A 14583-nucleotide genomic window follows, 5' to 3' on the forward strand; every position below is an offset into this window, starting at 1 on the left:
CTTCCTCACTCCATCTAACAAACTCAATCTCTCTTTATCAGCCATCATCTCCCCACACCTTTAATCTTTATCACTTTCCCATCATGCACATACTCTCCTTTCAACCATTGCCTTTTTATATCGATTCTTGTTGTGAATTTAAGTACTTCTGCGGCTCAACAAAATAGAAATGTTATAATTGTTTCTTTGTGTGTGTGTAAGCATGTGTGCTCAGGTGCGTGGCCGGCACAGCGGAGGGTGCGAGACGCGGGGCCCCGCTGGGCGACACACAGCCTTTTTATCACAGGAATGAGCTAGTACTATTTTAATTAAAATGTCAGAACAAATACTGGCAGAGGTCTTGAGGATGAATCGCTAGATAAGAAGAGCAGTGGGCCAGAACAGGTCAGAGAGACAAAGTCACCTGGGTAGATCTTCATTCATCCCCATGGTCAAAGCGCTGTGTGTGTGTGTGCGTGCGTGTGTGTGTGTGAGAGAGAAAGAGAGTCTGTTTAGATCATGATGGAGCCAAATGGAACAAATCAACAGCAACTACTGAAGATTTCCTTGGGGATTTTGAACCCATCGAAAAGATCAAGGCTCATATATGACTACGTGTAGACTAGATAAAAACAACTCCAAACACCTTAGCAACTACATAGTAATGCCCTGGTAACCACCGACAACACCCTTTCATCATGGCCCTGTTTACACCTGCTTTACACCTGAGTTTTGATCGATCAGATCACAAGTAGACGAGGGAGACACATTCCTGTTTACACATGGTGTTTTAATCCGTCTCTTTTGTCCACTTTCAACCACTTCTGTCCTGATTTCTTCGAGGGGAGGGTCATGTACATGCATGAGTATTTACAGATCTTTCAATCTAATGGATGAAATAAGCTCACGCAATTTACATATGAAAGGAGTCATATGAAATTTCATTACATATGAAATTTACATGAAAGGAGACGACGAAAAAACATTTCATTTCTGCTCTGACAGCTGCAAGACCACACCGAACGCATTGAGTGCAACGAATCAGGAATGGTACGACAACATTGTGCCTGGTATGTTTTTCGTCTTCAAACCAAAGCATCTGACAAAGTTTAAATCCTGTCTGGCTATCGCGCCTCCCATAATGATTACACATCAAGTCAGTAGGCGGAGAGTAGGCGGTCTTTTTTGGCTGTCCAAACATATTCAACCAAATGAGCTTTTACACTATAAAAGCAATCCGGTCAAATGCATTTTCGATTCCCTCTGGAGGTGGTTGAAAGTGGACAAGGTCAAAGCGTTTTAGACCCCTTTTACACCTGTATTTAGTGTCGTCCACTTGCAATCCGATCGACCAAAATGCATCTTAATACCAGGTGTAAACAGAGCCCATGATGGTGAGATTTGCATGGGAAAACACTCACATTTTTTCAGTGTACAAATGTATTTTCTTACATTTAATCATTTAGCAGACATTTTTATCCAAAGCGACTTACAAATGAGGAGAGCAATAGAAGCAATCAAGCTAACAATAGGGCAGCAATATGCAATTGCTGTGACCAGTCCTAGTTAGTGCAGCACAGTACACGTAGCAAGGTTGTTGTTGCTGTTGTTGTTGTTTTTTTATAGATATAGAACAGTAAGTGTTCGTATTAATGGGTCAAGTGTTGCCGAAAGAGATGTGTCTTCAGCAGATTCTTGAAAATGGCTAAAGACTCAGCAGCTCGGGTTGAGTTATGCAGGTCATGCCACCAGCAGGGAACAGTTCAGGTAAAGGTCTGTGAAAGGGATTTTGTGCCTCTTTGGTATGGTACCACAAGGCGCCATTTACTTGCAGAACGCAAGCTTCTGGAGGGCACATAGGTCTGAAGTAGTGAGTTTAGGTTTACGGGTGCAGAGCTAGTGGTTGTTCTGTAGGCAAACATCAGTGCCTTGAATTTGATGCGAGCGGCGAAAGAAAATTATTTTCGGCTCCTTAAAGACCTCTCTAGCTGCATCATTCTGGATCAGTTTTAGAGGTTTGATAGTACAAGCTGGAAGACCTGCCAAGAGAGCATTATAATAGTCCAGTCTGAATAGAAGAAGAGCTTGGACAAGGTGTTGTGCAGCATGCTCCGATAGGAAGGGCCTGATCCTCCTTATGTTGTATAAGGCAAATCTGCAGGACCGGGCCGTTCCAGCAATGTGGTCTGTGAAGTTTAACTGATCATCCTTTCGAACTCCAAGGTTCCTGGCTGTCCTGGATGGAGTTATGGTTGACAAACCCAGCTGAATGGAGAAGTTGTGATGAAGTGTTGGGTTGGCTGAGACCTAGGTTGAGTTTAAGGGTGGTCAAGAAATGTCTGTCAGGCAGGCAGGCTTAGATGCGAGTAGCTACTGTCGGATCCTCTCGTTGGAATGAGAGGTAGAGTTATGTGTCATCAGCATAGCAGTGATAGGAAAAAACATGTTTCTGAATGACAGATCCTAGTGATGACGTAGATGAAGAGAAGTGGTCCAAGCACTGAGCCCTGAGGCACCCCAGTAGCCTGATGTTGCGACTTAGACACGTCACCCCTCCACGACACCCTGAAGGACCTACCTGAGAGTTAAGACTTAAATTTGGTGGTTAACTGTGTCAAAAGCAGCAGACGGATCCAACAAGATGAGTATTGAAGATTTGGAAGCTGCTCTTGCCAGTCTCAGAGCTTCGATAAGCGAGAGTTGGGCCATCTCTCAGTTGAGTGTCCACTTTTGAAACCAGACTGGTGGTTGTCCAAGAGGTTGTTCTGTGCAAGAAAGGTAGAGACTTGGTTGAAAACGACTCGTAAAAACGTGAAATCTAAGATGTTGTGAGTTTTACTTTAAAGGGTTGTAGAGTCAACGTGTGTGTGTGTGTGTACTGAGGCAGTGTGCCAGTGTGTGTTAGAGGGTGGCAGTGGTTTGGGAGGTTTGCAGCTGCAGGCATGTGTTAGCCGCCATCAGGAGTGCTGCTGTATGCTAATCTGACATTTGTCACATCTGGGAACATGTGTGCGTATGTATGACCGAAAGAGAGCCACTGCCTCGTCTGACTGTCGGCCCAAACACTTGCATACTTACAGATACTTCAGTATCATTTTTAAACTTAAGATATAAGATGATACATACTAACCAAACATAAATTTATATAGAATAGTATATTTTATACAATTTCACTCACTTTGACACACACACACACTATTTATGTTAGATGTGATTAATTGCGAATAATCGATTTGACAGCATATGTATTGTTTATTTTATATAATTATTATATCTTTTTTATTTATATTTTATTTTATTAATATTGTCAAATATCACAATTTCTATTTTAATATATTTTTTAAATGTAATTTATTCCTGTGATCAAAGCTGAATTTTCAGCATCATTACTCCAGTCTTCAGTGTCACATGATCATTCAGAAATCATTTTAATATATATTGAATATTCTAATATGCTGATTTGCTGTTCAAGAAACATTTTTGTAATATTATAAATGTCTGTCACTTTTGAGCATTTTAATGTTGCTGAATAAAAATAAAAATTAGCTTAAAAAAAAACTTTTACTGTCCCCAAACTTTTCAAAAGGAGTGTATATGTCAGGAATAATTGATGACGGTCCATTGAATTATTAGAAAATAATGCACACCCGAGGTGGTAATGCGGCCACGACGTGTGAAGCAGAGTGCACCTCGGGTATGCTGTGCATTACTTTCTAAAAATTCAATGGACCATAGTCAATTATTCTACTTATACTACAGTTACCCCACCTCAAGACATTGAAGACATCAAGATGTTGTATTTCAAGACATTTGTTGTAGGCTGGAAGGACCTTTGAAATAACTGAAATCATTTGGCGAAGTGATATGGAACTGTAATGCGGTCGAGACCTGCCTGGAACTACTTTAGCCACGGATAAATAATATCACAACTTAGAAAGTTTGTCTACAAATCAAAAGTATTCAACAGCCCCGTAGTATAAGATGTTTAATTGTATTATATTATTATTGTTTTTATGCATTTTTTCAATGCATTTAACAATATTTTTTCAACACTTCTCTCTGTCCATATATTCTCTAGTGGCATGTTCTTGGCTGTCTGGACTCTATAATAGAAGAGATTATTTGGCTGTGTGTGTTCAGTGTTTTGTGAATCAGTGACCCGGCAGCATTCAGAGGAAAGGATGGGTGGTGTATTTGAAGCGGCGTTAAACATTGATGCCGCCACACCTCTCCCCCTCGCCAAATTAAGCAAATCACCGGGCCACTCCGGGCAGGAAAAGGAACACGCGTCATAATTGTGTGACATTTGGGTAATGACCGTTCTGACATTTCAGACTGACACCTTCTCCCTCTCGCTTTTTCTTGCCTTTCTTTTCCCACCTTTTTTGCGGCAGAGGCTCGTGTATTTAAAGGGTAATGATACAGACTGACAGCTTTACGCTTTAAACGAACCAGCGAGACACACGCACACACACACTCTTGAGATTCTCTGCTCTTCTGTTGGACCATAGGGCTCGTCTCGCCTAAGATGTCATCAAAGGAGAAGAAGAAAAAGAGATTAGATGACCCACGTCATGCACCCGCTAGCAAAATATTAACAATGATTCATCTCATGATAAATCAACGTCAGTCTTTTAAAACTGGCATAAGTGGTGTATATGAGGAAAGTGCCATTTTTGTCAATATTATTCCAACTTTTGACTAGTTGGCCTAACTAAAGGAGTCTGCAGTCTTAAGGGCCGTACACACAGGGACGAATATCGGCGCCCGTTATTCGCCAGCGATTTTCAACGCGTTTTTTGTGTTCACACCCAAGCGATTTTCGCTGACGATGAGCCGAGTGAACATGCAAATTCATTCCCTGACATTAGATGGCGCCCATTTGCTCTGCAATACCACTCCATAACAGTTCTCTTTTATCAAGAGTTTTGTAGTCGCTGTCGCGTTTGTCATATAGTTCTTTATGTTCCGACAGCAACGAGACCAGCAGCTCTACATTCATCTTGCCTTGCATCTTCCTCGTCTTATTTCGTCCCGGCAGTGTAGACGCTACTTGGCGTATATCTTCTTCGCCGTTACGTATGTGTGCTCGACAAGACCGTTTTGTGTTTGAGCGCCCCCAAGTTGTGTTTTACTGTAACTTCAGAAGCTCCAGACACGTGAGCAAAAGCGCCAATCTCATTGGTCGGATAGTTTTTGACGCGGCGCGTCAAACAAAAAAAACTAACCCGACGCGTTTTTTAAAAAATGCCGCTTTTACGCGTGCCGTTTTTCGGTCGGTGTGCACACTCACATTGGCGACCTTTGTTTAGTCACAAGGCATTAAACGTCTGTGAATATCGCGCGTGAAATTCATCCCGGTGTGAACAGGCCTTTACACCAGTCTAGAGAGGCATGTAAAACAAAACTGAGTTTGACTTATTGCTCAACATGTTGGTCTGTTGATCTATTCCTGTCTAAGTGTGCGTTTCTATACCATAAAAATCTGAAATACTTCCCTACTATACAGTATGCGAAAAACAGTATGTGACAAAAGAGTAATATGTCCGAAAAACAGTAGAATCTTCCGCTGAGAGTCTGAAGTGTGCATTTGATGGACACTTTACTATCCCATGAAGCCGTGGGAGAGGATTTATGAGTGGAAGTGAAGCAACAAAACGGACACTGGTAGGTCATGTGACAGAAAAAACATTGCGGATGTAGCACGTCCACATTTCATTCATACTAATATAGAGTGTACTTTTTTAACAGCTACGAAGTAAATTCAAATGTAGTACCCACTCACACAGTATGCAATTTTGGATGCAGCGTGTAAGGCCCTGTTTACACCTGGTATTAAGATGTGTTTTGGTCGATCGGATCACAAGTGGACATCACTAAATACAGGTGTAAAAGGGGTCTAAAACGCTTTGAGCTTGTACGTTTCGACCACTTCCAGAGGGAATCGAAAATGCATTTGACCGGATTGCTTTCGTAGTGTTAGCGCTCATGTGGTCGAATGCATTCGAACAGCCACAAAAGACCGCCGCCTCTCTGCCCACTGAACTAATGTGTAATCATTATGGGAGGCGCGTTAGCCAGACTGGATTTAAACTTTGTCAGATGGAGATCCAAGTTTGGTTTGAAGACGAAAAACATACCAAGCTCAATGTTCTCGTACCATTCCTGATTTCTAACACGCACTCACTGCGTTCGGTGTGGTCTTGCGGCTGTCAGAGCAGAAATGAAAGCTGATGCTCTCCGTATGCTTTTCTGTCGTCTTCTTTCTCGTTCATATTTAAATTGCACAAGCTTATTTTGTTCATTAGATCGAAAGATATGAAAAAACTTTAATTTACCCGCCCATAGACCTTCCCCATGAAGAAATCAGGACAGAAGTGGTTGAAAGTGGACAAAAGAGACGGATTAAAACACAAGGTGTAAACGGGAATCTGTCTCCCTCGTCTACTTGTGATCCGATTGACTAAAACGCATCTTAATAGCGGGTGTAAACAGGGCCATGGAGTCAAAAGTGTCTACAGGCTTTCCATCAACTCATCAAATGCTTTCCGCTGTCCTTGGTGCTGAAATTCTCACTGTACGTCTCATATAAAAAAAACACACCAACATGTCATCTTGCTGTCATTTGTTTTGTTACAAACACACTGTTATTGTGTGTATGGAAGCACCTCACATTTAAACAAGGATGCAAACTCCCTCATTTGCATACATTTGGGGCTCTAATGTACACTTTCAAAATCTTTCTTGTTTTTTGTTTTTTTATCTTGTTTTTTTGTTGTAATTTATTGTATTTTTAATATGATTATTTTTTTAATATATAATACATTTATATTCAATATTAATAAATAATACATTATGTATAGTTATGTTTAAAACTGTATTATATATAGAAATTATTATTATTATATAATATTAATATAGGTTTTTTTACGTTCATTCAGTGTTGACATGATCAATGTACAATGTGCCTTCCTGAGGGAAATAGAAATAGCCATTTAACAGAAAATCTTCAAAATATTGTGTGACATGAGTTTTGTTTCAAATAAACTGCAGAAACGACTCCAAAGCAAATAGGATAGTGTATAAATGATAACATGCATGCATAAATGTTCCCAAAATTAATAATGAATACATAAAAGGGACTTAGCAGCAATAATAATACCATTTATAAATATAATATTGGTGGCTAGGTTAGTCATAATTATAGTTTTTTATTCTTAATGTTATTTTATCATATTTAATATCAAAATTGATATTAATGATATTTCTTATAAATGAATTGGTGTTGATTTCCATCACCACAACAGCATATGATTTCTTTCATGACGCAATAACGCTAGAATCTGTGCCCACATAATCCTAACAACCCAAGATTAATACATTTCATGTTAATTTATTAAATATTAAATTTAATTTTGCTAATTTGACTATTGAGCATAGTACTTTCGGCTCCCAAACTATTTTTTTCTCCCTCATATAATCTCAAAATCAGTGCAGAACATATGGGAAAAGTGCATAGGTTCCATCTAGGTCAGGAGTGTCCAGTCCTGCTCCTGAAGGACCCCCGTCCTGCAAAGTTCAGCTCCAACCCCAATTAAACACCTGAACCAGCTAAACAAGGTCTTACTAGGCATACTAGAAACTTGCAGGCTGTGGTGTTGAGGCAAGTTGGAGCTAAACTCTGCAGGACAGTGACCCTCCAGGACCGATCCCCTAATATAGACTGACCCAGGCTTCATATTAGTAGGAATTGTCAAGACAAGACATCTGAAATGCATTAAGACATTAAAAGACAGTAAAGAAATGACTGCTTAAACCTCCCGTGCAGGTTTGGAGAAGAGAAGCAAGCCTGCAGTGCTGTGGGTCATGTACTTCAACATGAGGGACACGTCGGCCCAGGACAGCAGCAGCTACAGCCTGCCGAGCAACGTTCACGTCTGCACCGGTCCCGACAGCAGCCTGGGCAGCGACTACTCCATTAAACTGGTGAGTCCAGCAGAGGGAGGCAGACACTACGTTCTGTGGATCCGATATTGCCTCTAGGCTAAATTACAGGATATTTTTTGTTGATTAAGACAATTATGATTGTTTCTGTTTATTTCCAGGCTGAATCAGTGTTTCATGATCTCCTCCCTGATGAAGATTTCTGTCCGCCTGCACCTAACCCAGAGGACATCATCTACGACGGAGACGGCCCGCAGGCCGAAGGGTCAGGGTTTGATGAGAGTAATAACACGGAAGAGGATAAAAGCCAGGCCGAGGAAGAGAAGAGTCCGTCGACTGAGAGCTCTGAACCTGCAGAGATGGACAGTGTTACCCAGGGGACACCGCTGGACACGAGCCCCCCCTCTGAAGAATAACCCCTTTAGAGACTCTTCATTTCCTCTACAATCACCATTTCACTGAGCATATGGAATCCAAAATAAGTTCTAATCAACCCTTTTTATATATTTTATGTGCCTTTCTTTTGCACTTTCACACTCAATACCCTCTACAATATTTTATTTTGACTGGTTACTGTAGGAGGTTTATGAATTTTTTTTCCAGAATGTATTCATATGTATTCACTATTTTGCATGGTTCAAGCAAGGTGCCTATTATATATTCTACAGGAGGACAAACACACTGATTTTGGTGAGGAGTTGCTGCTTCAAACCTTCTCAAGATTCATTTGCCAAGAACTTGTATTTCAAATGTCTTTTTAAATGCTTTCGTGTCTCAAGTCTGTTTTGCGTCATCACATCCATAAGTATTTGTAATTGCTATAAATGTATCATGCAGAAAGGGTTGCTGGCATTAAATATTTAATTGAAGATGTATTTTAGTGTCATGTGTGCAGCATTATTGGATTATTTGTGTGTGTGTGATATATATATATATATATTTAATTATTAGTGCATTTTCCCCTGTAGTCAATAATTTTATTCCATAAAATTCATCTTTGATCACCAAAATGACATATTTAAACATTTTATCTTTTCCTTGAAAAAATGTCTTCATGGATTAAAATAGCTTTAATGCGTGCTTTATACACTCACCTAAAGGATTATTAGGAACACCCGTTCAATTTCTCATTAATGCAATTATCTAATCAACCAATCACATGGCAGTTGCTTCAATGCATTTAGGGGTGTGGTCCTGGTCAAGACAATCTCCTGAACTCCAAACTGAATGTCAGAATGGGAAAGAAAGGTGATTTAAGCAATTTTGAGCGTGGCATGGTTGTTGGTCCCAGACGGGCCAGTCTGAGTATTTCACAATCTGTTCAGTTACTGGGATTTTCATGCACAACCATTTCTAGGGTTTACAAAGAATGGTGTGAAAAGGGAAAAACATCCAGTATGCGGCAGTCCTGTGGGCGAAAATGCCTTGTTGATGCTAGAGGTCAGAGGAGAATGGGCCGACTGATTCAAGCTGATAGAAGAGCAACTTTGACTGAAATAACCACTCGTTACAACCGAGGTATGTAGCAAAGCATTTGTGAAGACACAACACGCACAACCTAGACGCGGATGGGCTACAACAGCAGAAGACCCCACCGGGTACCACTCATCTCCACTACAAATAGGAAAAAGAGGCTACAATTTGCAAGAGCTCACCAAAATTGGACAGTTGAAGACTGGAAAAATGTTGCCTGGTCTGATGAGTCTCGATTTCTGTTGAGACATTCAGATGGTAGAGTCAGAATTTGGCGTAAACAGAATGAGAACATGGATCCATCATGCCTTGTTACCACTGTGCAGGCTGGTGGTGGTGGTGTAATGGTGTGGGGGATGTTTTCTTGGCACACTTTAGGCCCCTTAATGCCAATTGGGCATCGTTTAAATGCCACGGCCTACCTGAGCATTGTTTCTGACCATGTCCATCCCTTTATGGCCACCATGTACCCATCCTCTGATGGCTACTTCCAGCAGGATAATGCACCATGTCACAAAGCTCGAATCATTTCAAATTGGTTTCTTGAACATGACAATGAGTTCACTGTACTAAAATACTCCAAAAAAAATACAAATACAAATACACAAAATACAATGGTGTTGACTTATGAATTTGCACATGGTTTGTCTTAAAGCATATTAAAAAAACACCACATAGACAAATACTTGATACTTAAAAAACTTGATTTTCACCACAGGGGGACTTTAAATTAACTGGAGATGTTAATTCCCTCTATCACCACAACAGCATGCATTCTTAATATTCTCTTCATATCTGTTCTTTCATATGAATGACACAGTAACATTCCATGTATAAAATATGTACCAACAGAATCCTAACGCCCTTCATTCTAATACATTTGTACAAATTCTACGCATTGTAGGCTATGCATGTTAATTACATATTTTTGGAGTATAGTTTTTTCAGCACCTGAACATGTAACTGCATTCACTAAACAGAATTCCCATAGATTTTCTCTCAGATACATTTAAAGTGCTCAGCCACCCTGCAGTATTGAACTTGACATCGTCTGTCACCGCGAAACTCCAGTGTAAACTGTGACGCCGAGCATTAGCGGTGCTCTCTGAGTGCAGTTTGCCTGTTCTGAAGGCGAGGTGAGGAAGTGAGAGAAGGAGCACAGTTTGATGACATTTGGTTTGCACTGCCATGGATGAACAGATGGCTCATTATGGTCGTCCCTCACAGGGCTTGCTGTCTTTGTTTCCGTGGAATTTGATATGGGCTCTGCTGAGGGTATTTACCCGTTCTGGAGGGGGAGAATTACTGCTGAACACATGGCCCAGGTTAGTCCCAGACCAGAGGAAGTGTGCTGGTTCTTTTAGGCGGCTGGGAGTAAAGCACACCCCTGACAGCACTGACGAGTGTTTAGAGTCAAGTCAAGAGTGATGTGCGTCACATATAAACCAGTCTTAGGTTTAATTTTCTCAGTTTGTAGGATGCATGGTTGCGCACGTCGTGTAGGCTTAGAATGCAAATTGCAATGTATTTTGAAGCTGCACTGCAAACTCCTGATCATGCGCTACTTTATCACTACTTTATTTCAACCCTGTGAATGTAATTTTGGAATTTATACGCATAAATTTAAATAGATGACTGAGATTATTGTGCCTGGTAATAAATCATAAAATGTAAATAAATTACTCTTTGAAAAATCATGTTTTGTGTCAACCCTGTTACAAAATGTTCAAGGTTTGTGATCAGTGCAAAAATGTCTAATAATGGCCTCAGCTATTAAGTATCATTGCACCACACAGTATTATTCAGGTTGTTCCGGTGATTAAAAATGGTGTTTATCTCATAACAGAGCTGAACTATCAAGCTTGATGAATTTATTTGTTGTTAGTAAGCCTGACCCCAAGGCACTACTTTTTCAACCCTGTTACTGTAATTTTGGAATTCAAACATACATTTGAATAGATGACTGAGTTTATTGTGCCTGGTGATAAATCATACATAAAATTGAAATACTAATTGAATATTAATTGAAATATTAATAACTCGTGCAATTTTTATAAAAAAAAAAAATCATGTGCTTTATTGTGTCAACCCTGTTACATACAAAATGTTTCAGGGTGTAAGATCAGTGCAAAAATGTTTAACAATGGCCTCAACTATTAAATATCATTGCACCACACTGTTCACAGGTTGTTCTGGTGATTATTACTGTAGTTCTGGTAACTATCAAGCTTGACGAATTTATTTGTTGTTAGTAACCCTAAGCCCTGACTCTAAAGCACTACTTTATTTTAACCCTGTTACTGCAAGTTTGAAATTCATGTATATAAATTTGAAAAATTAAAAGGTAACTGGTTTATTCTGCCCTTGTAATAAATCACACATCATCATTATTTATTGAAATATAAATAACTCATGCCATTTCTCTTTAAAATGTGTTTTGTGACAACCCTGTTACAACCAAAAATGTTCTAGGGTTTAAGAACGTCCAATAATGGCCTCACAGCATTGTTTTGAAGCTGCACTGCAAGCTCCTGTGATCATGCGCTACTTTATCTCTATCCTGCGACAAAGCGCTGTTTTATTTCAACCCTGTTACTGTCATTTTGGAATTATAAATTTAACGTCCAATTATGGCCTCACAGCGAGTATCATTGCACCACACTGTATTATTCACAGGCTGTGTGCTGGAGATTAAAAAAAATGGTGTTTATCCCATAACAGAGTTGAACTATTAAGCTTTATGAAGCCAATGTAAGTGTAAACATAATGAGATGATGTTTAAAAAAAAAACTTTTAGAGAAACATACACTAGTTTCAACCACAGAGCCAAAACATATTGCAGTTTCTTTGGATCAAACCATTTTAACAGAGTTGAACAGACCATGGGGAAAAGACGAATGCCGCATTTTCTCTAAAATATGAATAACGTATGTTTTATATTAATATATATATATTATTTATTTATTTTCAGTAAAAGCAAATATATATATATATATATACACTCACCGGCCACTTTATTAGGTACACCTGTCCAACTGCTCGTTAACACTTAATTTCTAAGCAGCCAATCACATGGCGGCAACTCAGTGCATTTAGGCATGTAGACATGGTCAAGACAATCTCCTGCAGTTCAGTATGCATCCGAGCATCAGTATGGGGAAGAAAGGTGATTTGAGTGACTTTGAACGTGGCATGATTGTTGGTGCCAGAAGGGCTGGTCTGAGTATTTCAGAAACTGCTAATCTACTGGGATTTTCACGCACAACCATCTCTAGGGTTTACAGAGAATGGTCCGAAAAAGAAAAAACATCCAGTGAGCGGCAGTTCTGTGGGCGGAAATGCCTTGTTGATGCCAGAGGTCAGAGGAGAATGGCCAGACTGGTTCGAGCTGATAGAAGGGCAACAGTGACTGAAATAACCACTCGTTACGACCGAGGTATGCAGCAAAGCATTTGTGAAGCCACAACACGCACAACCTTGAGGCGGATGGGCTACAACAGCAGAAGACTCCACCGGGTACCACTCATCTCCACTACAAATAGGAAAAAGAGGCTACAATTTGCAAGAGCTCACCAAAATTGAACAGTTGAAGACTGGAAAAATGTTGCCTGGTCTGATGAGTCTCGATTTCTGTTGAGACATTCAGATGTTAGAGTCAGAATTTGGCCTAAACAGAATGAGAACATGGAACCATCATGCCTTGTTACCACTGTGCAGGCTGGTGGTGGTGGTGTAATGGTGTGGGGGATGTTTTCCTGGCACACTTTAGGCCCCTTAGTGCCAATTGGGCATCGTTTAAATGCCACGGCCTACCTGAGCATTGTTTCTGACCATGTCCATCCCTTTATGGCCACCATGTACCCATCCTCTGATGGCTACTTCCACCATGTCACAAAGCTCTAATCATTTCAAATTGGTTTCTTGAACATGACAATGAGTTCACTGTACTAAAATGGCCTCCACAGTCACCAGATCTCAACCCAATAGAGCATCTTTGGGATGTGGTGGAACGGGAGATTCGCATCATGGATGTGCAGCCGACAAATCTGCGGCAACTGTGTGATGCCATCATGTCAATATGGACCAAACTCCCTGAGGAATGCTTCCAGCACCTTGTTGAATCTATGCCACGAAGAATTGAGGCAGTTCTGAAGGCAAAAGGGGGTCCAACCCGTTACTAGCATGGGGTACCTAATAAAGTGGCCGGTGAGTGTATATATATATATATATATATATATATATATATATATATATAACTCCAATAAAGGACATTTCTTCCATTGCCTTTGCTCAAATCTCTCAAATAATGTAAGTTCACTATATGTGAGGACACACAAATGATATGATTTTCTGAGTGACCTACTGATAATTTCCCCCAGCTGAGACACGAGAACCTGAGATCTCAAACATGCCCTTATATAGGTTTAAACCTATCGAGTGTCCATATCTGCTTCATGCTCTGTGATCGATTTCCTCAATTTTCGTAATTTCATGACAATCCTTTATCTCCAGCATTTTGGTTTCATCTCATTGTTTTGGGGGGCATGAGATTATTTTCTTCTCTCTTGAGTGACCTGCCTGCTCAATAGCATCATTGGGAATCAATTTTCTGCATGGAGAGTCTTGACATTCAAACGCAAAAGGGTAGAATGTGCCACAGGCAAGACACCTAGCGGGGGCCGTGCTTCTCGGCACTACGGGGTGCATTCAGTCAGGAATCTTTAGGGACTTACTCTGGGGAGTTGTAAAATGTTTCTCAACAAAATGAGGATAGAGACAAACATTTTTTTAAACATAACAGATGCCTCTGGCTACATCTGATCTGATTTTATCTTTAAGAAGACCATTTAATAAGGTGCTTTCTAGAGGTGTAAGAGAAAGGACACTAAGGACTGTCTAGATGTCTCATATGCTCAATACAAGAGCAAGCATAATGAAGATGTTTAATCATTTTCAATAAATCATTAGGAGTTCAATGGTGTATTGGAAAATGTTGAGGTTAGACAGGTGGTGTGACAGTTGATGCACGTTTTAATCAAGGTAAATTCACCTTTGTGTGTGTTTCAATTATAGTGTTTTAATTGTAAACATTTAGGATACATGATTTATTCCCGATTTTTTATTTATTTACATTTACTACATCTTTATATTTATCCCATGCTGTTAAACATAAATCATCGATCATTT

General features: G+C 40.0%; 1 protein-coding gene across 1 annotated transcript in view; it reads left to right on the top strand.

Annotated features, from left to right (window-relative positions):
• Positions 1-8398, top strand: part of chm (CHM Rab escort protein) — an 88481-nt gene extending 80083 nt beyond the window's left edge. The window contains exons 14-15 of the mRNA XM_056262247.1: positions 7808-7965; positions 8085-8398. Of these exons, the coding sequence (XP_056118222.1) occupies positions 7808-7965; positions 8085-8339 (413 nt within the window). The 3' untranslated portion in view covers positions 8340-8398. The remainder of the gene's footprint in view (positions 1-7807; positions 7966-8084) is intronic.
• Positions 8399-14583: the final 6185 nt, after the last annotated feature.

The sequence above is a fragment of the Rhinichthys klamathensis genome, unplaced genomic scaffold (assembly GCF_029890125.1).
Source record: "Rhinichthys klamathensis goyatoka isolate OS25496 unplaced genomic scaffold, OSU_Roscu_1.1 h1tg000191l_1, whole genome shotgun sequence".
In the NCBI taxonomy this organism is placed as follows: Eukaryota; Metazoa; Chordata; class Actinopteri; order Cypriniformes; family Leuciscidae; genus Rhinichthys; species Rhinichthys klamathensis.